The 22691-nt window shown below is 48.6% G+C and overlaps 2 protein-coding genes across 6 annotated transcripts in view; one reads left to right on the top strand and one right to left on the bottom strand.

Annotated features, from left to right (window-relative positions):
* KCTD10 (potassium channel tetramerization domain containing 10) overlaps positions 1–12268 on the bottom strand; it is a 35018-nt gene extending 22750 nt beyond the window's left edge. The window contains exons 1-2 of one of the 2 annotated variants that reach the window (XM_057746351.1): positions 12188–12268; positions 5086–5299 (exon numbers count right to left, since the gene is read on the bottom strand). In XM_057746351.1, the coding sequence (XP_057602334.1) occupies positions 5086–5299; positions 12188–12190 (217 nt within the window). In that variant the 5' untranslated portion in view covers positions 12191–12268. The remainder of the gene's footprint in view (positions 1–5085; positions 5300–12187) is intronic. The other variant, XM_057746350.1, reaches the window with a different exon arrangement.
* Positions 12269–12583: 315 nt separating this feature from the next.
* UBE3B (ubiquitin protein ligase E3B) overlaps positions 12584–22691 on the top strand; it is a 51584-nt gene continuing 41476 nt past the window's right edge. The window contains exons 1-7 of one of the 4 annotated variants that reach the window (XM_057745243.1): positions 12584–12721; positions 16455–16561; positions 18066–18247; positions 18415–18535; positions 19902–19961; positions 20384–20488; positions 22252–22348. In XM_057745243.1, coding sequence (XP_057601226.1) covers positions 18087–18247; positions 18415–18535; positions 19902–19961; positions 20384–20488; positions 22252–22348 — 544 coding nt within the window. In that variant the 5' untranslated portion in view covers positions 12584–12721; positions 16455–16561; positions 18066–18086. The remainder of the gene's footprint in view (positions 12722–16454; positions 16562–18065; positions 18248–18414; positions 18536–19901; positions 19962–20383; positions 20489–22251; positions 22349–22691) is intronic. The other 3 variants (XM_057745244.1, XM_057745246.1, XM_057745245.1) reach the window with 3 other exon arrangements.

Consider the following 22691-nt stretch of genomic DNA (forward strand, 5'->3'; position numbering starts at 1 on the left):
GCACAGAGCACAATGCTGGGTCTGTCAGCAGCACTCAGATGAGGTCTCTGACAGTGAGCTCTTCACATACATCACCGTCACTGGAGAAGAGAGAGGAGCAGCAGCGGCGTCCTGTGCCAGCCCCCAGGAGGGAGGGTCACGTGGCTTCCGGGGTACCTGGGAGGAGGCTTCGCTCAGGGTCGGGGGACTGGACTGCCAGGCTCGCCACCTCCCAGCCCTGCCAACAGACCACACACTTCCTCCCTCCTTCCCTCCCCCACCTCCTCCAGGGAGCTTTCACCCACCTCTCCTTTACCATACTAAGGTATTTAGAATTTTATGGTCCCCAAACTTGCCTGTTTGTAAGTTGCCTAAGGTACGTGGGTCCTTGTTACAAATTCAGACTCTTGGAAGCGGCCTCATTCCTGAATCAGAATCTCTAGGGCAGGGTTTCTCCGCCTGGGCACTACTGACACTTGAGACCGGGGAATTCTCTGTTATGGAGGGACTGTCCTACACACTGCAGGCTGTGCAGCAGCACCCTGGCCTCCACCCAGCAGCATTCTCACCCCCAAACTGCCTCTGGACACTGCCAAGCGTCCCTGGAGGTCAAAAATCATCTCTGGGTGGACACCACTGACTGAGATATAGCAAAGACCCAAACGTAAAAAATAATGTAAAAGCTCCAAAGTATCAAAAGACACCGTTAAAGAAAGTCAACAAGTCAGACTGGGAGAAGACATCTACAACATAAGACCACAAAGAAATACAATCCAGAATACATACTTCTATAAAGAAATAAAAAATGGAAAATAGGAAAATGTGTAGATAAGATACAGTCCGGCAGCTAAACGAGGAAACACAAATGGCACATAAACATAAGACATTCAATGCACTAGAAATTAGGAAATGCTAAGCAACAGAGTACCACATCATAACCGTCAGGTTGGCAGTAAGTAAACACTGGCAGTGGCCAGTGCTGGCAAAAACTCAGACCCCTGTGGGGAGTGTAAACTGACACAACCACTAACATCTAATCAAGCCGAGGATACGATCCCCAGTTCCCCTCCTGGGAATCAAGTCCAGGACAGAGCTCCCAACCGTGAGCAGGTCCTTCATAATGCGGCCCCTGGGGTGGCCGGCTGGGGCCTCCAGAACCTCTTCATCTACCAAAGTAAAAACATGACTTTCTGGGTGCGCGCAGCCCTGGAGAAGCTCACACATGCTAACGGTGAATGCCGGAAACAGCCTGAACAACCATCACAGAACGAGGACCCGTCAACTGCGGTCCATTCCCAGCGCGGAACACTCTACGTCAGGGAAACGTGTGAACTAGAGCTGTTTTCTCACAGATCAATCTCACCAGCATTATGCTCACCGAAGCAAAGGCTACAAGGCTGCATACAGACTACATGACAGCATTTACATAATGTTCAAAAACGTGCCAACCATATACTGGTTATGGACATAGATAGTTGTGGTAAAAGTAATTCATGGAAAGACCCATATCAGTGGCTCTCAGCCCTGGACACACGTTAGAGTTCCTCTTAAAGTCCTAACGCCCGCCACACCCTGTCCAGTTACATCTGGGTGGGGCGGTGGAAGGGTCTGGGGGGAGACAGGCATCAGGGTTTAGCTCCGAGGTGACTCACTGTGCAGCTAAGATTGAAATCCACCCCAGTGACCCCACAGTCTACGTGGAGGTCATCTCTGGAAGGGAGAGAGGCAGAGAAGGTAAGAGAGGCCCCACTGGTCCAGGTAGTGTTTCATTCCCTGTATGAGTTCGGGCAAAGGGGAGTGTGTTACATTATTCACAGTTTAATGGCTTTCAACACGTTTCAGAATTTTGCACAAGGCAGGATGCCTGCAAATCTCAGGGAAATGGGTACTGCAGTTTTCCCGCTTACTACACTGGCCTCCCCACCGGTTTTCTAATGACTCTCTTCTCTAGTCTATAGACTTCTTCACTCTAAAAACACTAGCCAGAAACCAGACACCATTCAAGGGGGGAAAGTATTACAAGCAACAGGGCTGAGACGGGCAACTACAGGTGAGGCTCAGACAGGAGTTGTGTTACAAAAGGTGCCACCTAAGTCCACCTGCCAATGATGACACTGACAAGGGCTCCGGGAGAACGTCTAGCACTGCAGGAGCTGAACCTTCCCAGGGAAGAGTCCAGAAAAGGCCCAATCACTGCCACAGCATCCTCTCAGAGGAGCGACCCCTGCGGGGAGAACGCGGGACCACAGCACTCTCATCCCTCAAGGCCAAGGCAGGCCATTCTCCCCCCACGTGCTGAGCCTGCTTCCCCACAGCCCCCCACGGGGCTCTGCCCTCCCCCTCTACACCCCAGCCCAGGCAAGACTAAAGCAACCGTGAACAGCCCCATCTACTGAGTCTCCCAAAGTGTCAGGCACTCTGTCAAGAGCTTTCTAACGTCCTCATGTAATCTCCACGACAACCCTGGAAAGCATTACCATTCACAACTTTGAAACGAGGAGAGAGGCTCAGAGAAAAAGTCACTCACCCACTGTCACATCACCAGTGACCAGCAAATGAGCCTGTATGAGCACAATGCCTGACACGTGGAAACTGCTCCGTAGAGGTCAGCTGGGATAGCTACCATGGGACAGAACAGGACTCAAACCCAGGTCCATCTCCAACACCCGCACTCCTCTCTGCTGAGGAATAAACATGCACACAGTATACAACTCAACAGGCAGAAGGGCGAGGAAAGCAAGAGAGAGTCTGCCACCTACCCGGGACCCCGGGTCCCCTCCCCAGAAACAACCAGTTTCTCAGGCATCCTGTAGAGATTTCTAGCAACACAATACATACACTGTTGGGGGCCTTCAGAGCCCTTGTTCTTTAACGAGTCATCCTGCTGGCTGCACTCATCTGGGGAGCCACATCTGGCATTTCGGCCTGTTTGTGGCAAACTTCATGCCACTGGACAGGCTTCCTCCCTGAAGGCCACGGTGAAGCTGTGAGATGCAGGAAGTCTACCCCGTTTTGTAAATCCGAGGGTGTGCTTAGACCACGGGTCAGGCTGGGACGTGTACTCCCCAGGGGCCAACAGGATTGTTCTGCCAGCACAGTGCTGCCTGGAAGACCAGACACCCAGCCTGACCTTCCAGGCCCGAAAGGGCTTCAGCTCTAAACTGTGGGCCATAAGGCTGCCACACTCAGGCAGCCTGCGGGCTGGGCCAACATCAAACCACACACAGCAGACAGTAAGAGCCAGAAAGCTCTGGGTTCAGTAGCTTCATGGTTTCTAGGCCCCTAGCTTTTGAAAAAAGCATCTCACCTCTCTGAGATGTGGATTTCTCACTTAGGATTGGTAACAACAGTAGCCACCCCTCAAACAGTTAATGTGAGGCTCAAATGAAACAAAACCCATAAAAGGCCATACTAAGAGCTTTTCATAACGACTTGAAGGGGCCTGGAGCTCTTGCGAAGTGAGAAGAGCTGTTGTTTGGAGTGTCAAAGGCAGCACTGCTTCCCTGGAGATGTTGGGTTTTCCAGGAAGCACCGGGGAAGGACATCCTCCGGCAGCTGTTTAGAAGCCTGCGCAGGCCTGCTGGTTCCACTCTCAAGCGTCTCCCAGTGGGGGGACGGGAAAGCTTGCAGACTCTGTCTTCTTCGTGACTGGGCATCAGGCCACCAAGGTGAGGGCTTTCAAGGAGACGTGGCTTCCACTTTGCTTTCAAAGCGACTCAGCACTTTTCCTGAGCCCTGCCAGAGACTGGGCAGGGCGGAAGAAAAGCCACAACAATCCTGGGTTCTCAGATAAGGTCTGTTTCCTTCGGCAGCAGGGGTGCTATTGTCTTGATTTCCACAAATACTCCCAGGCAATGCTGGGTGCGGCCCAGCAGAGGAGATCCTCCCACTCATAAAAAGCTTGGCGTTTTCTGGGTGAGGCACTGAGGCAGCTCTGGGGCTCTGACCTCACTCGCCTGCTGCTGGGCCAGAAACTCAAGTTCACGGGAGCCAGGGAAACGGGACTGCAGGCCCCACAGCCTGGCTTCTCCAGGACACAGAGGGAGAGGCCCCCACCAGCGGACAGCCCAGGCTGCGGCCCTCTCCGGATCAGAGAACACGCCGTGCACACCAGGCCCTGGGCCCCCAATCCACCCCCTGTGTCCAAACTCTTCCAGGAACTACACTCTCGAGAAAGGCAGGGGCGTCAGCACGGAGGCCAGCCTCGGAAACAGGTATGGTACGGTCAAGCCAGGCCGTGGTCTGGCCTGGTCTCAAGTAAGCTCAGACCAAGGAACGAAGGATGGAGCCATCTTTAAACCTCCTGTGACCTGCCCTGTAAACCCAGCCAGGGAACCATGCTCCCTCTTGCAGAGGTCTGAGTGGTCCAGGCAGGTGGAAAGTAGTTGTGGGAAGCAGGACCATTTTAAACAATTCCTTGCCTTTAATTAATAGGACTCTCCACAAGAAAAAAACGACACACTGAATACACGAATATTGAACACTTACTATGGGCCAACAACCCCACGGTGTGGGTGTCATTGTGCCCATTTACCAGATGCAGGAATGAGACATCAACAGGTTAAACAACTTGAATAAGGTCACCAGACACAAAAATGGGGAGCTGTGACCCCAATCCAAGTCTGAGTCTTTGTCAGGGTCCCATCCTAAGAGGGCAAGGGTCCAGAGAAAACACTCCTGCCTCTGTCACACTGGAGTTTCACTCTGACATCACAGAATCATCACAGAATGGGAAGAGAGCCAACCAGGGCAGCCAGTCCAGCGTCCACTGTACAGAGCTGAGGCCCAGGGAGGGGAAGTGACTTTCTCAAAGTCCCACTGCAAATCAACAGCTCAGTTGAGACTATGCCCCCCTGCCACCCAGCTGACTCCTACTCATCTTCAGGTCTCATCTTGGGTGGCACCTCCTCACGGAAGCCCTCCTTGACCACATCTGATTAGATGTGGTCTCCTTGTTATTCACCCTCAAGGCTCCCTGCAGGCTTGGTAACACTGAGCATCGACAGGAAACCTGGGCCTGCGGACACTGCCGGTTTCATGTTAGTTTTCTGAACTGGAAGGAAGCCCTCGACCACAGTGTGGCCCCGGGCCCGGAAGCTGGCTTACCTTCGCTGTCCGTGAGCACCTCCATGCGCCCACTGAACATGGCCTTCAGCATAGTGTCTTGCTTGGTCAGCGTCTGCATGGTGGTGTAGTACAGTGCTCCGCCCACGTTCAGCTTCACGTACTTGGAGCTGGGGCTCGTGCCCTTGAAGGAAGTGGTGCGGGTCGCAGCCGCTGGCACCGCTGAGCTCACCACACTTTCTCCTGACATCTCTTCCTGCCAGGGGACAAGACATAGGGTCACCGGGGTCATGGCGCCAGGCCTGGTTTACCTTTTCTCAGCCAGTGGGGTGCAGCTGGCCTCCAGACGTGTTCTCCTTAGCGCAAGCGTACACCGCATCGAAAACAAACTTTGCTCCCAGCATTGACAACGCAGGGGAATTCACAGAAGAATCTGGACTTCTGGCTTCTCTAAAAATCAGAGACCGACTAGGTCAGCAGGGGAATGAATGGCGGGAGCTGGGGTGTTGGCTTTCCCCTGGGGAGGGGCATGCACTCCCCAACCTGCCCCAAACTCCATGCAGACAGCCTCACACACTGGCTTCACCTGCTGACCCTGTAGGTACAAGTCTGCCACGAAGGCTTACGTTACAAGGACCTCCTTTGTGCCCACTATGCACATAAACGTACACTCTGGCTGTATCCTAAAGCGGCGGAAAGCACTGCCCAGATCTCCGTTTCCTTACTGCCAAGCACCATGGAACAGTTTAAAGTGCCACCTTCAGTTGAGTTATCCATGAAACGAGCTTTTAGGAAACTGAGTGGCATCTCAACTATCGTTCCCTTACAGGGAAAAGTGTTTCTAAGGTCTCAGTAAGAGACATAAAAATTCTTGGAAGCAAGTTTTTGCAAAATTACATACCTCCTGTACTAGTGCCGCCCCAAACAGCAAGAGCCGCTGAGTCTCCCTAAGAGCACTGCCAGTGACCGTGCACACCCCAGGCAGAGAAATGCATGCAGTGTCGGATCTAAGCAGACGCAGCAAAGGAGACTGGTACCTAGCACGCATGTACTCAAAGAAAAATGTTTTTAAATTTTTATTGAAGTATAGTGGATTCACAATGTTGTGCCAATCTCTGCTGCACAGCAAAGTGACTCAGTTATACACATGCAGACATTTTTTTAATATTCTTTTCCACTATGGTCTATCCCAGGATATTGAATATTGTTCCCTGTGCGGTACAGTAGGAATCCCAAACTCCCAGTAGAAAACTTTCCTTTGAAGAGGTAACATTCTAGAGCTGAAAATGTCCGAGAGTGGCTGAGTCTTTACTGAACCTGAGACAGCACTGAGAAGGCAGCCCCTGATGGCCAGGAGCTGGCCCGGCACTCACGCCGAGGCCGTGGGGTTTCCACGTAATGTGAATCACTTCACAGCACATCAGCAGCAGACAAGGCCACTCGGTGGCCGGCAGAGCAAGACCCAAGCGAGGCCACTCCATAATTATGTCTGAACACAGACAAAAACAAGGACACTGTCCAAAGAAAAGGACCAATAAGAGCCTCAGCTGCTTCTGTACCAATTAGAGACTGAGCCCTATTACATCCTTCCCGCCTTCAAGGGAGGAATTACAGACCTAATCACAGAAACGCTGTTTCCCAACAGCATTCAATGCAGAACAAAGCCCCACTTGCCCGATTCCTCCCCACAATCACCCATCGCAAGCCGGAATCTTCTGAGACGCCCCACAGATCTCCCTAAATGCACCGAGGAAACCAACCTGACTGACTACAGACATGCTCTTAGTGGTTTTGGCTGGAGGGTGCTGACAGCACAAAACTTTTAAAACTATACCCTGGACTGAAAAGGGATTTTTTTTTTTAAATTCTTTATGCCGGTCTATCTTTTTCAGATCCCCCACAATGAACATGTATTACATTTATAACTGGTAAAACACAAAATTTTTTTTTTTTTTTTGGCCATACCGCACGACATGCAGGATCCCCAACCAGGGATCAAACTCACACCCCCTGCAGTGGAAGCCCAGATTCTTTTTTTTTTTTTTTTTAAATAAATGTATTTATTTTATTTATTTCTTGGCTGCATTGGGTCTTCACTGCGGCGAGCGGGGGCTACTCTGTTGCCGTGCATGCGCTTCTCACTGCAGTGGCTTCTCTTGTTGCGGAGCATGGGCTCTAGGCACCAGAGCTTCAGCAGTTGCGGCACACGGGCTCAGTAGTTGTGGCTTGCAGGCTCTAGACCGCAGGCTCAGTAGTTGTGGTGCACGGGCTTAGCTGCTCCGTGGCATATGGGATCTTCCCAGACCAGGGATCAAACTCACGTCCCCTGCATTGGCGGGCAAATTCGTAACCACAGGACACCAGGGAAGTCCCACAGATATTTTTTAAATGGGCTAAGGGACTAATGAGTGGCAACCTGCCACCCACCAGTGATAGAGGCAATGGCCAAATTGCTTGACCTCCATCCCCTCGAAAGACTGGCCTTGGACTTCCTAGGTGGCGCAGTGGTAAAGAATCCGCCTGCCAATGCAGGGGATACGGGTTCAAGTCCTGCCCTGGGAAGATTCCACATGCCACGGAGCAACTAAGCCCGTGCGCCTAAAAAAAAAAAAAAAAAAAGACTGGCCTGGAAATCATCCTCTGGGGAACCCACTGGTGTCAGGGCCCTGCAGAGCGACACAGACGAAAGACGGCCTCCTGGAGAGAAAAGTGTTTTCTCAAGAAACTGTTCCTGCTTCATTCAACAAGTGAAAATGTCACAAGAAGGTAAGGTTTCAAAAGCTTGGGCTTAGCTCACCTGGGGTTTCTGTGGCCTGATGCCAAACACAAAAGACAAAGCAAAGGCCCAGAGGAAGCAGTGACGTCTCCCTTCTAGCTTTCCTTTGAAGTCAGTCCCCAGAGACCTGCCACTAACAGTTAGCACCAACCATTTCCCCCAGAAAGACATGGTGTTCATGGGATGACAGAAATAGCTTATGGGAATAAAGAGTTTCAGAAAACTCTGAAGACCTGGAGTGGCGGGGGGGAGATAAAAAAAAAAGCTCAGAGTTATGAATTTGGGTGTGTTTTTTTGCGGGGGAAAAGGAAATTTGCCCCCAAATGGAAGTTCTTTAAGCACACTTTTCAGATCTTCATTTATACAAAAATAAATATGGTTTTGAGAAATGCTGTAGCATTTTGTAAGGCACTTACCATGAAACAGACAAAAAAAAGTCAAAGAATAATTTTATGTGTACTTTTTTTTGCTTTCCAATACCTTTGTAAAGATAATTTACATACACTAAACTGTATTTTAAATGCAGAGTTTGATGAGTTTTGGTTCACTTATGCATCTACGTAGTCCCTACTCAAGTCAAGATAAAGAACATTTCCACCACTCCAGAAAGCCCCTCCGTGCCCCTTTCCCACTCCTCCCTTCCAGAAGATACCACAGTTTTAATTTCTATCACCACATACAACCATTTAAAATCCAAACAGTGCTGAAAGACAGCGTTATTTCCATTTTGTGGATTTGGATACCTCAGCCCACAAGCAGTCACTTCCCAAAGTGCACTGGTGTCGGAGGTGGCCTGATGACAAAGCCAGTGCAGGGCGTGGGCAGGCCCTGCCTGGCATCAAGCCTGTGGTCGTATCACTGGTCCTGCTTGGTATACATAGAGCCATGACACAGAAATTGAGAAAGGGGGGCACTTCCCTGGTGGTCCAGTGGGTAAGAGTCCACGCTCCCTATGCAGGGGGACTAGGTTCTATCCCTGGTCAGGGAACTAGGTCCCACATGCATGCCGCAACTAAGAGTCTGCATGCCACAACTATGACCACCTGCCAAAACTAAAGATCCCGCATGCCACAATGAAGACCTGGTACAGCTAAAATAAACAAACAAACAAATAAATAAGCAAGCAAGCAAGGAGGCCCCACTCCCTTCAGACAGTACAAAAAAGCTCTTAACAAAAAGACAGGAGGCCATGTGTGGCTGAGGGCTTGGGTTTGGAAGTCAGACCTGGGTTTCCGTCCCAAGCCCTGCCATTTACCAGCTGTCTGAGTCCAGTCCCGTGCAGGGGGTGGGGACAGCAGCCACACCTCCCAGGGCTGCGGTGATGCCTCAGAGAGAGCTCAGCCCCGGCCCTGGCTCAGAGCAACACGAAGCACTCAAACTATGATTATCTGGGAATGAGCTCCAAGTCTCAAATCATCTTCTCTTCGAAGACCATTTCCAGGTCTACTAACATTCAACTGAATTACTAAGAGATAAAGGCAGAAACCATCCTGATCTAGCATGAGACTTCCAAATAGACAAAGCCCTGAACCTTTCCAGAGCCTACCCTTCCAAAGGTCAGTCACTTCAGTACTAGGAGAGATCCTTGGAAAACGGTTCCAGCTGTGTTCATCCCTATGCCCTAGTCACAGGGAGCGGAGGACACAAAGCAGTAGATGATAACCCTGGGACAGCAAACCTCTCTTTGGAGGACTCCCCAGCCATCCCTGCTGGGATCCTGACTTTGTTTCAAAGGCTTGAGTTCCTTATTATTACAGCTGGGGAGGTGAGGCAGGAGAGAGCAAAACCGGTTACAAGAAACAGAAGTAATTAATACTTGAAGTACTGGTTACCGATTCTATTCAATCAGAAGTTTATTCCAATTAGACTGACAAGGCCAGGCTTCTCTTTCCCCCTCCCCTAAGCATACAGTTGCTGACCCTCAACAGTGGCTCTCCACTTAAATACTGATGCCTGGGCCCTACCCCAGGAAATTCTGATGCAATTGGTCTGGGGGCGCGGGCGGGCAACAGAATTTTAAAATTCCAACTCCCTAGGTGGTTCCAATGTACACGCAAGATTGCAACCCGCTGTTCTGAAAGTTCTGTGTCCTCCCCGGCACCCCCTCCCCAATCAGGGTCTTGGAGAAGCTCCCCAATCTCTGGCTCTAAGGGCCCTAGGAATTCCTGAACACACATAAAAACAAACCAAATCGGAAACAAAAGCAGGCTGCTGCTTCACAGCTTCAGGCCACACACAGAGAGGAAGCAACAGTATGCATGCTTGGAAAAAAAAAAAATCAGCCCAAGGGGGAAAATCCTTGACTTGAAAGAAGACCCAGGCAAGTACAACAGGAAAAAAGGCACCAAATCCCTCACTCTTTGAAGTTTCCTCTACCTCTCTGTATAGAACTGTCTCCCTCACACGCACGTGCTTGTGTGTGTGTGTGTTGGAGATGTGTGTGTGGAAGGTTCGAACGAGAGTTTAGCAAACCTGGACTGCAGTTCTGTGTGATGTCCAGACAAATGGTTTCACCGAGTCTCAGTTTCCTAACTTGTAAAATGAAGTCAAAGCCATAACCTTCAGAATAACCCTTAAGGAAGAAATGTTAGAGTATTTAGTGTAGTTTCTCTTCTGCTCCTCAAGCGGTCCTTGAGGCCAGAGGGTCCAGCCCTGGCTGTACTGGAATCACCTGGGTGCACTTAAAAAGTGCTGATGCCTCTGATTCACCCCAGAACAATTAATCAATCTGGGGAAGGGCGTGGCAACTTAGAAACTAGAGTTTAAGAAGCTCTTCAGGTGATTCTAATGTGCAGGCACAAAGCTCAGAGGTTTCTTTAACAAGCTAGGGCTAAGAGTCACTGCCTTGAGGCTAATTATAAAACTTCTTCCCGCCCCCCACCCAAACTCAGAGCACTTCTACAACTCAGAAGTCTGCTGTTTCACTTCAGCCAAACTAAGTTCAACCAGCCATATAACTGTAGCATTATTTTGCATCCAAAACTTACAGCACAGCTGTTACTTCCAAGTGTTTTGTCAAATTACTTTCTCTTCCTGTGTTGAGCACACAAACCATTGGCCTATTTCCTTCAACAGTATAATGAAGAAAACATTATCATCCCTCCCATTTTTTAAGGGGAGAAAAGTAAGTATCAGAACTTTCAGGTCCTCTGACTCCCACTCTCATGCACCTCTCATTACAGAGCCCAAATCAAGAAATCATGACTCTCATGCCCTGCAGGACCTGCTAACACAGACTGTTGGGCCCCACCCCCAGACTGATTCAGTGGTCTGGTAGGGCTCGAAAACTTGGCCATTTCTAACAAGTTCCCAGGTGATGCTGCTAGTCTGCGGACCACAGTTTGAGAATCACTGCTTTAATGCCTTCTTTCCCTCAGATGGAACTTATTTTGCACAACATAGAGCTGTTCAATGCCAGATACAGGTTAAGTCATCTTCTCTGCAACACTGGTCTTGGGACTGGTGTTCCCTAAAGACTGCACTTTCCACGGAAGAGACTCGGGTCAAACAAAAAGAGGATATGAGCTGAACTCAAGGAAAGAGAGCTATTCAAGGAACAGGCCCTTGATTTCGAGCACAGAGAAACCTTTCCACATCTTGGAGGTAAGAGTGTGAGACATCCCCAGCTCCATAGGTGTGCCCACCCCCGGCCTCGACGGAAGTGACTTAGATAGGTACCCAAGCGCCAGTTAAGGCGCTGGATTCCGTGGAGAAGGTACCCTGACCTAAGGCCCCTGGCATCCCTCCGCGGAGTTCCCAGCACCGAGCGCACACCCGCCCGCGGGCTCCCTCTATTTTTATCCTCCACACCATTGGCCCGTGTGTTCAAACACACCTGGAAGCCCCTCCCCCACTTCCCCGAAACCCAGCGACTCCAGGACAACTTCCAATAAACCCTGAACGCTCCGCTCCAAGGAATCTTACTTCGCCCTCTCAAAAACTACCTATTCTCCTTCACAACCCTCCCCTAACCCTCATTTTCCACTCCAAGTGTCCATCTTCAATGACATCTCTTTGTTCTCTGTACAATCACCAATTCTCATTTCCAACTGGCACTCAAGTCTCAGAGAGTGCCCCCTCTACGCACCTGTGCACGTATCTACTCTCCAAGCCCAAATGCCCTTTCCCGGATCCCCAGCAGCCAGGGACAGCACCCCCCACCCACACACATACACACACACGTCTCCGACCAGAGCCCTTCCCCCACCCCCGGCCTCGCCCCCCATCCAATTTCCCAACCGCCTCTCTTCTATCGCGACAGCCCCTCATCGAACCCCCTCCTCTCGGCCCCTGCCGCCTCTATTCTGCCTCTGCCTGCCTCTCTCGGCCGCCCAGAGGCCCCTAGTCCGCGGGCAACGCCCTCCTTACCATGAAAAGCCGGAGGACGCCGGAGTCTCCAAACCCGGACTGAAAGAGACAGGAAACACCCAGCTCGCGTGAGCCTGGGGCGGAGGCGGGGCCGGGGCGGGAACTTCCGCAGCCTGCACCCCATTTCCGCCCCGCAGGGAGCACCTTCCTAAAGAGTCCGTTGTACTCCTAGATATGGGTCACTTTCCTTCCAAGCTCCCTGGCTGGAATGGGTCGCATCTCCTCTTGGCTGGGTCAGGCACTTACCCCACCCCTTAATGCTCCGCTTTTTCAGCTTCCATAGAGAAGGACAAAGGTGCAGGGATGTTTTCCTTTCCGGATGAAGAAGCTCTTCGGAACTGTCGTTTCCGGAACTGGATAGTTGTTTCCCGACGGACCTCTCAGAGTGGACACCCCGGGGCAAGATGGCGGTCGGGCCTCCGCCGCTGCCCCGGGTCTGGCAGAGCTCGGGGCATATTGGGCTGAGGCGGTGGTGACTGCGGCCTCGACCCCGAGCGCGGGGGCCTCGAGCGGATAAAGGTCTACGGCCTGCGGGTAGCGAGTGGGAACAGGGTCGTGGGTTCTCCGGGTAGCAGGGCCGGGGACTTGGAGGGAGCTGCTCCTGGGGCCGGGTCCCTGCTTCGCCTGGTCGGAGGGGCAGGTGTTGGGGGCTGGCTTTTGGGATCCGGGGGTGGGGTGGAGGCGGGAGTTCTCCGTGACCGTTTTATCGCTGGGGAGACTGAGACAAAAAGGGGCAATCGGCCTTTATAAACGTACTAGTGCAGGTGAAAAAGCTTTGTTATTGTGGTTGTTGATGCCGAGGAGAGACGTCGGGCCGCAGGAGTCACCCACACCGGAGTTCAAACCCTATTCATTGTAACCTTGGGTGAATTCCGTCCCGTCTCTGAGACTCAGTTTCCAGCTCTGTAAAATGGAGTAATTAGCTCGTGTCACAGGGTGTTGTGTAACTCAGATTTTGGTACCACGCCTGACACTCAACTCTTAATAAAAGCAGCTGGTGTTAATGATACCAATAAAGAAAACCTTGATAGTAATCTGACTTTAACTTAGCCCCACGGGCAGCCTTGTATTCTCGACTTTTCTTTGCCTTTTGTGAGTAGGGGCGTCCCTGGGTCTTCTCTGTTTCACTGAAAATAATTGCTTTGGAATTAGAGATGGGTTCACATTCAGGAGCCTAGTGACCTCTGACAAGTCATGTCCCTCTCTACGTTTCAGTTTCTCTGTATGAAGATGGGATTGATGATAGCGTGCACCTACATAGGTTTTAGCCTTCAATACATTATAGCTGTTATCAGTAATCGTGTAAGTCCTGTTGCTTATTCTTAAGAAAATTAGACTATTGAGACCTGATAGACTATTGAGACCTGATAGAGTTGTCGAAAAGACAGAGGTGGTTAAATATCTGTAAGGTGTCTGATCCATGGTCCACCCTTAACAATGGCGATGGTCATTCAACCTGGCTGCCCAGCTGTTCCCACTGTGAGTGGAGAATTCTCTTGGCTCCAACAGCAGTTGGTATTTATGGTGCTTCACCTTTGGACTACTCTCTGGACTGTCAGGCTCTCTCATAGTTCTCCATAGAGTTGGCGTCATCCCGAAAAGACTAATTTTGAACAGTCTCACGGAACTATAGAAGTAGAAAAGAGTCCTGATTCTTAGTATTAAAATCTTGACTCCACACTTGCTGTGGTCTAACCTGGACTATGGGAGATATTAAATGATCTTATAGGGTTGCTCTTGTTAGATGAGATGACGTAGAAAGGACCTGACAGGCAGTGGGTACCCAAATCAACATGTTTCCTTTTGCTTTTCAAACTATCTCTGTTATCACCGATCCCTTGTTTTCTAATCTTTCCACCTATATCAGTTTCGTTTCCCTAACTGGATTGTAAACTTCTTAAGGACAGTACAGTAAAACTCACTTACACACTATCTGCTTTCAGATACTCCTTATTAATATTTTTCCATTTAATCTAATAGCGGTGTTCTGATGACTAAACCGAGATATAAGAAGGGCAAATTTTCATTGACTCCTTTTAGCAGCTCTAGGAGGTAGATACTGTTATTATAGTCAATTTACAGATAAGGAAACTGAGGCCAGAGAGGGATAAGTAACTTGGCCAGATGAGGTGGAATCAGAACTAAAAAGAACAAAGGGCTACTTTGATCCAAGGCTCTCTCTGCTATACACAGCCTTTTCTTTGATTCTCCAGGGCATTTAGCTGAGTCAGTATTTGATAAATACTTCTGATGTGTTTTTATTTGCTTGATGAACTGTAATAGACGTTATGCAGGTAGAAGAGATGAATAAGAAAGAATTCGAAAAACTGCAAAGCTATAGACCATTACGTGGTGTAAAGAGAAACCAGCATATAGAGTTGCCAAGGGGATTATGATCTCAAGGAAGGGATCTTGCCCTGCAGGGCCCCCTGGGAGAAGTGAAGTGTTGAGATTCTTACAGATACTTAGTCACAGTTTGCATGCAACCTCCTGTTTTTCTACCGGGAAAAAGCCCTCTCTCCTCTTTATGCTCCCTCCCCTCCCTCCCCCTGCCCCCCAAGAGGGACTGTCTCCACCTTAAGGAAAGCGTATGCCATTGCTTGGGCGGGCTTGTTTGTACCTGTCAGGAGCTTGAAGCTGATCCTCAATCTAAACAGGACCTGGGGTTCACAGCCCAAGTGACAGGACTGAGGAGTCTTAGTGCACCCAGCAATAGAAAAGCTCTAACAGGTGACCATTATTTCCTATACAGAAAACCAAAGTGCCTGTACAGGTGTGGGCCTCTCCTGAAGTGTTTAAAAAAAATCTTTGTGTCTATAAAAATAATGTCAGTTAGACTTACTGACCATGCACCCTGTCAGCCACCTCGATAGGTACTTGACATCATCATCTCATTCAGTCATGATCGGCCTCTAAGTGGATTAACAGACGAGACCGAACAACCCCAAGATATCTCCCCGCAGTACATGGCCGAGCTAGGGGCTCGCTTCAGCTCTGTGTGCCTCTCACAGTGCCATCTGTGGAGAATTCAGAAAACTGACTAGTTAAGGAAGCAAAATTTCCCACAATTCCTCTACCTCAAAACAGCCATTTTTTTTTTAGTTGATGTGATACCATGTAAGTTACAGGTGTACAGTATGATGATTCACAGTTTTCAAAGGTTATACTCCGTTTGTAGTTATAAAATGCTGGCTATATTCCCTGTATTGGACAAAATATCCTTGTAGCTTATTTTATACCTTATAGTTTGTACCTCTTAATCTCCTACTACTACCCCTGCCTCCTTCCGTCACCCCGCAAGCAACCACTTGTTCTCTGTATCTGTGAGTCTGCTTCTTTCTTGTTACATTCACTAGTTAAAACAACCGTTCCTAACATGTTGTTTTTTTCCCAGTTTTGTATCTACTTGTGCACATGCGTTTTTCTTTTTCATTATGTAATTGGGATCACGTTGTAATAGGAAAGAACCTTTTCTATTCTATTACAAGGTAATCAGTAAAGGGATGTTGCCTGTAAGTTTAAATTATATGTAATGGCCCATCTCTGGGAACCCTGCCTCCCAGGTAATGAGCATTCTGCTAAAATAACTTTATTTAGCTCACAGGAAACATCCTGACCAGGCCCACCCCTGAAAGACTGCAGGGAGGAAGAAATTAACACATCCCCTCTGGAGGCTGACTGAAACCAGGAAATGTTTGACTTTACTCCCTCCTCTTTTAGTATAAAAAAAGCCTGAATTCTAACTCAGGCAAGATGGTTCTTTGGGGGCAGGAGTCCACCATCTTCTTGGTTTGCTGGCTTTCCGAATAAAGTCGTTGTTCCTTGCCCCAACAGCTCATCTCTCGATTTATTGGCCTGTCGTGCAGCAAGCAGTATAACCTTGGACTCCTTAACAGTGTTGGTTCACTGCCTGCCCCCTTTGCATTTCTTAGGCATAAACATTTTCCCAGCTTGCTAAAGATGTCAAACGTAATTTGCAATGGCTTTTAAACATTTCATTCCCCCCTGTTATTCTTGGTTGCCATCACAAAGCATGTACAGTTTTAATTCAGCAACTTCTTTGGGCTTATTCTCAAAACTATGAGGACTGGGGAGATACGTCTACCGTTTAGATCTGACATTAACTAAAGAGGACATAGGTGTTTGTTTTTTTTAAACCAAAGGCACTGTTTTTATTACTTTTTCTCAGTGAGGAAGATATATGATGCCCTACCTATAAAACTTAATCCTAAATCTGGATTTTTTTTTTTTCTTCTGCTTTTGCCAGAAAAGACAAGCTCCTCTGAAGTGGGAAGCTGCCTTCAGCTGTGAGTTCTGTGCAGCATCACTAATGATTGATCACCTGTCATTTCTGCATCACTGGCAGATCCTCAGGTGAGCACTCCAGGTTTCCACTGCTGGGGCAGAGGGAATGGTTTAGAAGACTGGCACCTTTTTATTACCTGTCTTCTCACGCTCCCTCCTGTGATCAGGTGAAAGTTTCGAGATAGTCTCATAGGTACTTGGTCACAGTTTGTATGCAACCTCCTGTTTTACTGTTGGGAAGAGACTTTCCTGCTTCCTCCCTCCCACACCCCACGAGGGACTGTTTCCATGTTCGTTTGTCTTGAGAATGACCAATGAGAGACCCAAAAGATTTATTGTTTAACAGAGGTCCCCCGATGTGTTGACCTGGGAGAGCCTCTCGTGACCTTTTTATCCTTGATGTGTTCACTGGTGGGCACTGCTTTGAGTGAGGTAACCTGGTAAAGAGATGGTTTACAAGAAGTCTGGGTTTCTGAATAATTCATTTCAGTGTCTGTGTCAGCTGGGCTGATATTATATTGTGTATAGAATGACAAAGTTTTCAAGCATCTAAAGACATCATCTCAGTGTGGGAGGCTCCATGGACCAGTGCTGTGTGCTCTAGGCTGATAACCGAAGCCATCCTTTTGGGAAAAGACAGTTACTGATGATTTCAGTTAAAATGTAATGGCTAATTTAGAGCCTCTGTCCAAAAATACCAGTCCGTGGATGGGGGCATTTCTGCTCTAACACCTTTGTTAGCCTTTGGCAGGATGGGAACAGTAAGGACAACAGAATGAGTTATGCTTGAAACCAAACATGGTGGGGAGGGTGGGAGGGAGGCTCAAGAGGGAGGGGATAGGGGTATATCTATACATACAGCTGATTCATTTTGTTGTACAGTAGAAACTAACAACATTGTAAAGCAGTTATACTCCAATAAAGGTGTATATTAAAAAAAACCAAACATGTTCAATTTAACGGATTGCCTTGCTTTCTGGAATCATGTACCTTTGGCCTTCTCAGTGTTTCAATGGCCCTTTTAAAAGAAAGAAAAAAATGAAAGTCGTCTTTTGTGCTGGGCACAAAGTAGGTATCAGTAAATATTTATTGAGTTGAATGGGTGAATAAAATGATGGTGACAGTAAATAATTATGTTTAATGTTTTCCCATCAAGCCTTTACTTGGCAAAATAAAAGTTGACTGCTCAGTGAAATATCCAGGGACCTTTGACTTAGAGGGTGCCTGGTTTGAATTAGAGCTTTATGGATGGAATCAATTCATGCTTTGTTTATTCGTTAAACCATTACAGAGCCCGGACCTATGCCAGGCACTCTGTTCTTTCTCTTAAGAAAATGTAATTATTTAATATAGGAAAGAGCATCGCTAGTCTGGGGAGTTGCATGAAAGGAGCCGATGGGACGTTGGGACTTGTGCCAGGAGAGCTATTAGCCCTTTGGAAGGGTGCTGCGGGGGTCCCGAGGAGTTTTCTGCTGCTGCCCGAGTCCCTTTCTGCCCTTTGCTCCTGAGCCCCTTTCCGTGAGTGTTTTTCATATAATGACCTGCATCAGCCACTTGCCATTTTTCCTCGCAGGGTTTGTACAAGTTTGCAAACATGTTCACCGTTTCTCAGACCTCGAGAGCTTGGTTCATTGATAGAGCCCGTCAGGCTCGAGAGGAAAGGCTGGTACAGAAGGAGCGGGAGCGGGCAGCTGTGGAGATTCAGGCCCACGTACGGAGTTTTCTCTGTCGGCGTCGACTGCAAAGAGCAATCAGGTGGGTGCCAGGAACTCCTCAGCATATTTTCTTTTGTTCCCAATTAGCAAAAACAAAACAAAAAGAACAACAAAAAACTGGATTGCTATTCTCTTACAGTTCTTTAACAGCCTTCCAGCTGCTATGAGCTCCTAATTAAATGTCTTTTTTTATCCTTCCCTCCCTAGGAGAGAGATTGATGAGTTTTTTAAAGCAGATGACTCTGGGTCCAGTAAAAGAAGCGCACTTTGTATTTTTAAGATTGCCAGGAAACTGCTGTTCTTGTTCAGAATTAAAGAGGATAATGAGGTAAAATAACAATAGCAAACACACATCATGCTGGCTATGTGTCAGATCTGTTTATAAGTATTTGACAAATATTAACTCATTTAGTCCTTACAGCAGCTCTATGAGACAGGTTCTGTTACCCCCACATCCTGCCCCCTTTGTTTTCTTGGTACCTGTTTTGTAGGGATTATACCCAGTGCTCGAAATTGTCACGATTGCTTTCACCTTGAGTCTTACAAGCACTTGTTCTCAAATGCATACAGGAGCCAGGCAGGTCAGCAGACGAGTGAAAGAAGCTATTTATGAGACACGACAGAGTACAAGTTGTAATAAATGGTAACTGACAGGCGGTGGTGAGGACATCGGAGTGAGAGGTGGGCTGTGGCTTGCCATCGAAGAGGTGGCTGCTCGTCTGCTCCTGCCACTGGGGGACTGATACTCTGATCTTTTTAAAAGAGACGCTGGAGCTCTTTGACACTCAGTTTTCTAATTTGTAAAAATTGGAAGCTAATTTGAAATTTTTAAAATCCTGCAAACCAAACAAAACATGCTAGTTGTACCTTTGGAGTTAGAACAATCAGCCTAGAAAGTACCGTTCCAGGGAAGCAGCCAGTCATCTGTAATAGTACTAACGACACCATTGAGGAGCGCTCTGTGTTCCTGGGGGTCAGGCGTCCGTTACTGCTAAGCTTCACATTGTGCCAGACCCTCTTCTGGGCAGGGGAGCCCCAGAAGAAAACAAGATGGGCAAGGTCTCTCCCCTCGAGGAGCCTGTAGCGCGGCAGGAGGGAGAGGAGGACACTAGCGGTGAACACAGTCGCGCAGAGGAGGACAGGCGAATGCGGGGAGGTGACCCCTGCTTACAAAGGAGGAAACCACAGCTCAGTCTAGGGGGGTGGCCATCAGGGCCACACCTCTTTTAAGGGTGGATCTAAGGTTGGTACAGCCAGGGTGTAACCCGGGTCCCAGTTTCCACTTTTCTTGCTTTTGCATTTCAAGATGAAAGTGATGATATGACAGTTTGTGAGGCAAAAGTCGGTATCTGTGGTGCTTACAAAATGGCAAATGGCTGAGCACAATGTAGGAGACAGCTGCTAGTCTGCAGGAATCCAGGCCCAGTTTGCCAGGTTGATCTTGTTTTCCAAAAGGAGCCCCCATCTAAAACAGATGTAGGGCTCGTCCTGCCTGCGGGCCACCCGCTTGAGAGACTCTCCTCAGCCTCTCTGATCCTCAGCCTCCACACCTGTGAGTCGGTATTAAATAGGATCCCATGTGAGTTAGCTGGTGTCACGCCAGCACATCCACCCCAGGGCCCACCGAGCATTCGCTGCTCCCCGATGGGCCTGCTCCTCGTGGGAATCTGTAACCCCGTTCCGCCTCTCTGCAGAGATTTGAGAAGCTGTGTCGCTGCATCCTGAGCAGCATGGATGCTGAGAGTGAACCCAAGGTAAGTGGGACGGAAGCCAGAACGTCTCCCACGAGCTGTCAGGCCAGCCTGTTTGCCTCTGAAAGCTCCTGTTGAGTGTCTGACTGTTGTGTGTGACTCTGCATGTTCACCCCCACGTGCAAATAAGTAATGGTGTGAGGACATGCACAATTCCTTAGTATCTGCTGGTTTCCTTAGTCTCTGCGTTATCCGAGAAGCTGTGTTCCGCTCCTGCCTCATCCTCAGGATGGTAAATCCCCTTCCCAGGCTGTTTTCCCTTTGGGTTTAGTGTTGAAGTAAGTCCTGTTTGCTGCTTGTTTATCCAGTCATCCCCTGCCTTAGCTGGCTGTGGACCTGGTTGAGCGGTCCCATTCCCGTAGCTGGGATGTATGTCATTCGATCCCTGTAACTGCCCACTACATTTCTCTTTTCCCTGCTTGTAGGTGTGGTACGTGTCCCTGGCTCTTTCCAAGGAGCTCACCCTCCTATGGATTAAACAGATCAAAGGCATTCTGTGGTATTGCTGTGAGTTTCTTGAGCAGCTCAAGGTAAAAAATGAGACTGTAAATCTATCCTTCCCACTTGAGGCCTGTAGAATGTATTTTCAGAGTCCTCGTGGTTCCCTCAAAGGTTGTACCTTTGTGATGTATCAGTTTGAGTCAGGTAAGGCGTTACTGGCCCCCTGTTCCCAGAGAGAGTGAGTTAGATGCTGTTATCAACTTGAGTGCTTTTTCCATGCACAGTATTTTCAGCATTGACCTACAGTCACCACAGTCTTTTATTTTTTTTTAATTTTTAAAAATTTTTTATTAGAGTATAGTTGATTTACAGTGTTGTTAGTTTCAGGTGTACAGCAAAGTAAATCAGTTATGCGTATACATATATGCACTCTTTTAGATTCTTTACCCATATAGGCCATTACAGACTGCTGAGTGGAGTTCCCTGTGCTCTACAGTCGGTCGTTATTAGTTATCAGTTTTATGTATAGTAGTGTGTATATGTCAGTCCCTATCTCCCAGTTTATCCCTCCCCTCCTTACCCCCTGGTAACAATAAGTTTGTTTTCTACATCTGACTCACCACAGGGATGAAATGCCAGGGAACCTGTTGTCTTCCTTTCCATGCTTTTGATATAGTGGCTACTTTATATTGACGTTATTATACTAGTCAGGACCCTTATTACGGTGCAGAAACCCAACACGTATGCAGCTGATAATATGTACTAGAGCCAGGGGGCTTCTGGATTTTCCTTCTCTTTCCTTCTCTCATCTGTGCTCCCTGTTGGAATCAGCGTGTCCTCTCCTGCTGTAATCACGATAGCCAGCAGTTCTGGCCTCACATCCTTACTCTGTCTTGACTAAAGAGAAAAGGGAGGCCTCCCCCATCAGTTCAGAAATCTGGGAGGACTCGTAAAGGTCCAGTGGGATCCTGGTCTCAGCCCTGAACTGGTCACAGTGGCAGGATGGACAGGGTACTGCCGCCAGCCCCAACTGGTCCAGTGCCCACCCTTGTGTTACGGGAAGGTGGGCGGGGGTGTGAATTTGTGCAGACAGCAGCCATTTGCATTTTGCACGTAGGGAGGGAGAAGTTTCAGGGACAGAGGCTTGGCAAGGACTCCAGTAGTAACTAAACAAAGGAGCAAATGTCCCCGGAGCCCCAAGTGATCCATTCCCAGACATCTCTCTCCAGGCTCTTGTGAGTGGCTCTCTCAGCCTTGACCCAGCAACAGGCGTCCATTGTGGCCGTCATTAGAGTAATAGCCACTATTGCATAGTGTTACCTGTGTGCTGGGCACTGTTCTTAGTGCTTTATATACATTAATCCATTTATTTCTCACAACAACGCAATGAAGGAAGCACTGTTACTGTCTGTAGTCAACAGAGGAGGAAGCCAAAGTACAGAGAGGTTAAGAAACTTGCCCAAGATCACACAGCCAGTAAGTGGTAAAGCCGGAAGTCTGAGCCCAGAGTCCTGGTTATGTTCAGTTGCATTTCTGCTCTGTTGCCCCAGAGCACGTACGTACACATGTTAAACACTGAATGCGTACGTACAGCAAGCCAGCCCTGGTCATCTCGTTTTCCAAGAATTCTCAATTCTCCATTCCCCAAAGTATTTCAGAGTCTGTGGTCAAGCACTCGTGTGCCGGGATCCCTGTGATTTAACTCCTAAAGTGCTCATTCCTCAAGAGAAAAAGAATAAAGACTTAGAATCCTGACTCGTTTGTTTGCATTCAGAAAAGTTGTGAAATGGTTGCTCTACTCTCTTGGACTGGAAGGCGTGCGTCTTCATCTTGCTCTCTTTATTGTTTCTAGCCTGAAATTTTACAAGACTCCAGACTCATCACCCTGCACCTCACGATGCTTGTCACCTTCACAGACACTTCAACGTGGAAAATTCTCCGGGGAAAAGGTCTGTAGGACTTGCTCCAAAATCTTTCCTAAGTAGCCTTTCCACAGAGAGTGTGGGGACCTTTTCAAGAAGCATTTTTTCTGCCACAAGCCTCAGGGAAGGGCCTGGAACCACACAGGGAGATGCCCTTGGTACGTCCCATCACACTGCACTGTAGTGTCTAGGACGTGCTTAGTATCGTGTGCTCTTCTCTCTCCGTTCTTGGAATTTACATTGGAAGGCACAGTCCCTCTGAGCCCATCTGTTACAATCCCCACGGCACCTCAGCCTCCGGGTGATAATGTTCACTTAAGCCTCCTCATTTTATTTGGAGAATATTCGGCAGCAGATAATTCTATTTTGC

The sequence above is a fragment of the Hippopotamus amphibius genome, chromosome 8, assembly GCF_030028045.1.
Source record: "Hippopotamus amphibius kiboko isolate mHipAmp2 chromosome 8, mHipAmp2.hap2, whole genome shotgun sequence".
Taxonomy (NCBI): Eukaryota; Metazoa; Chordata; class Mammalia; order Artiodactyla; family Hippopotamidae; genus Hippopotamus; species Hippopotamus amphibius.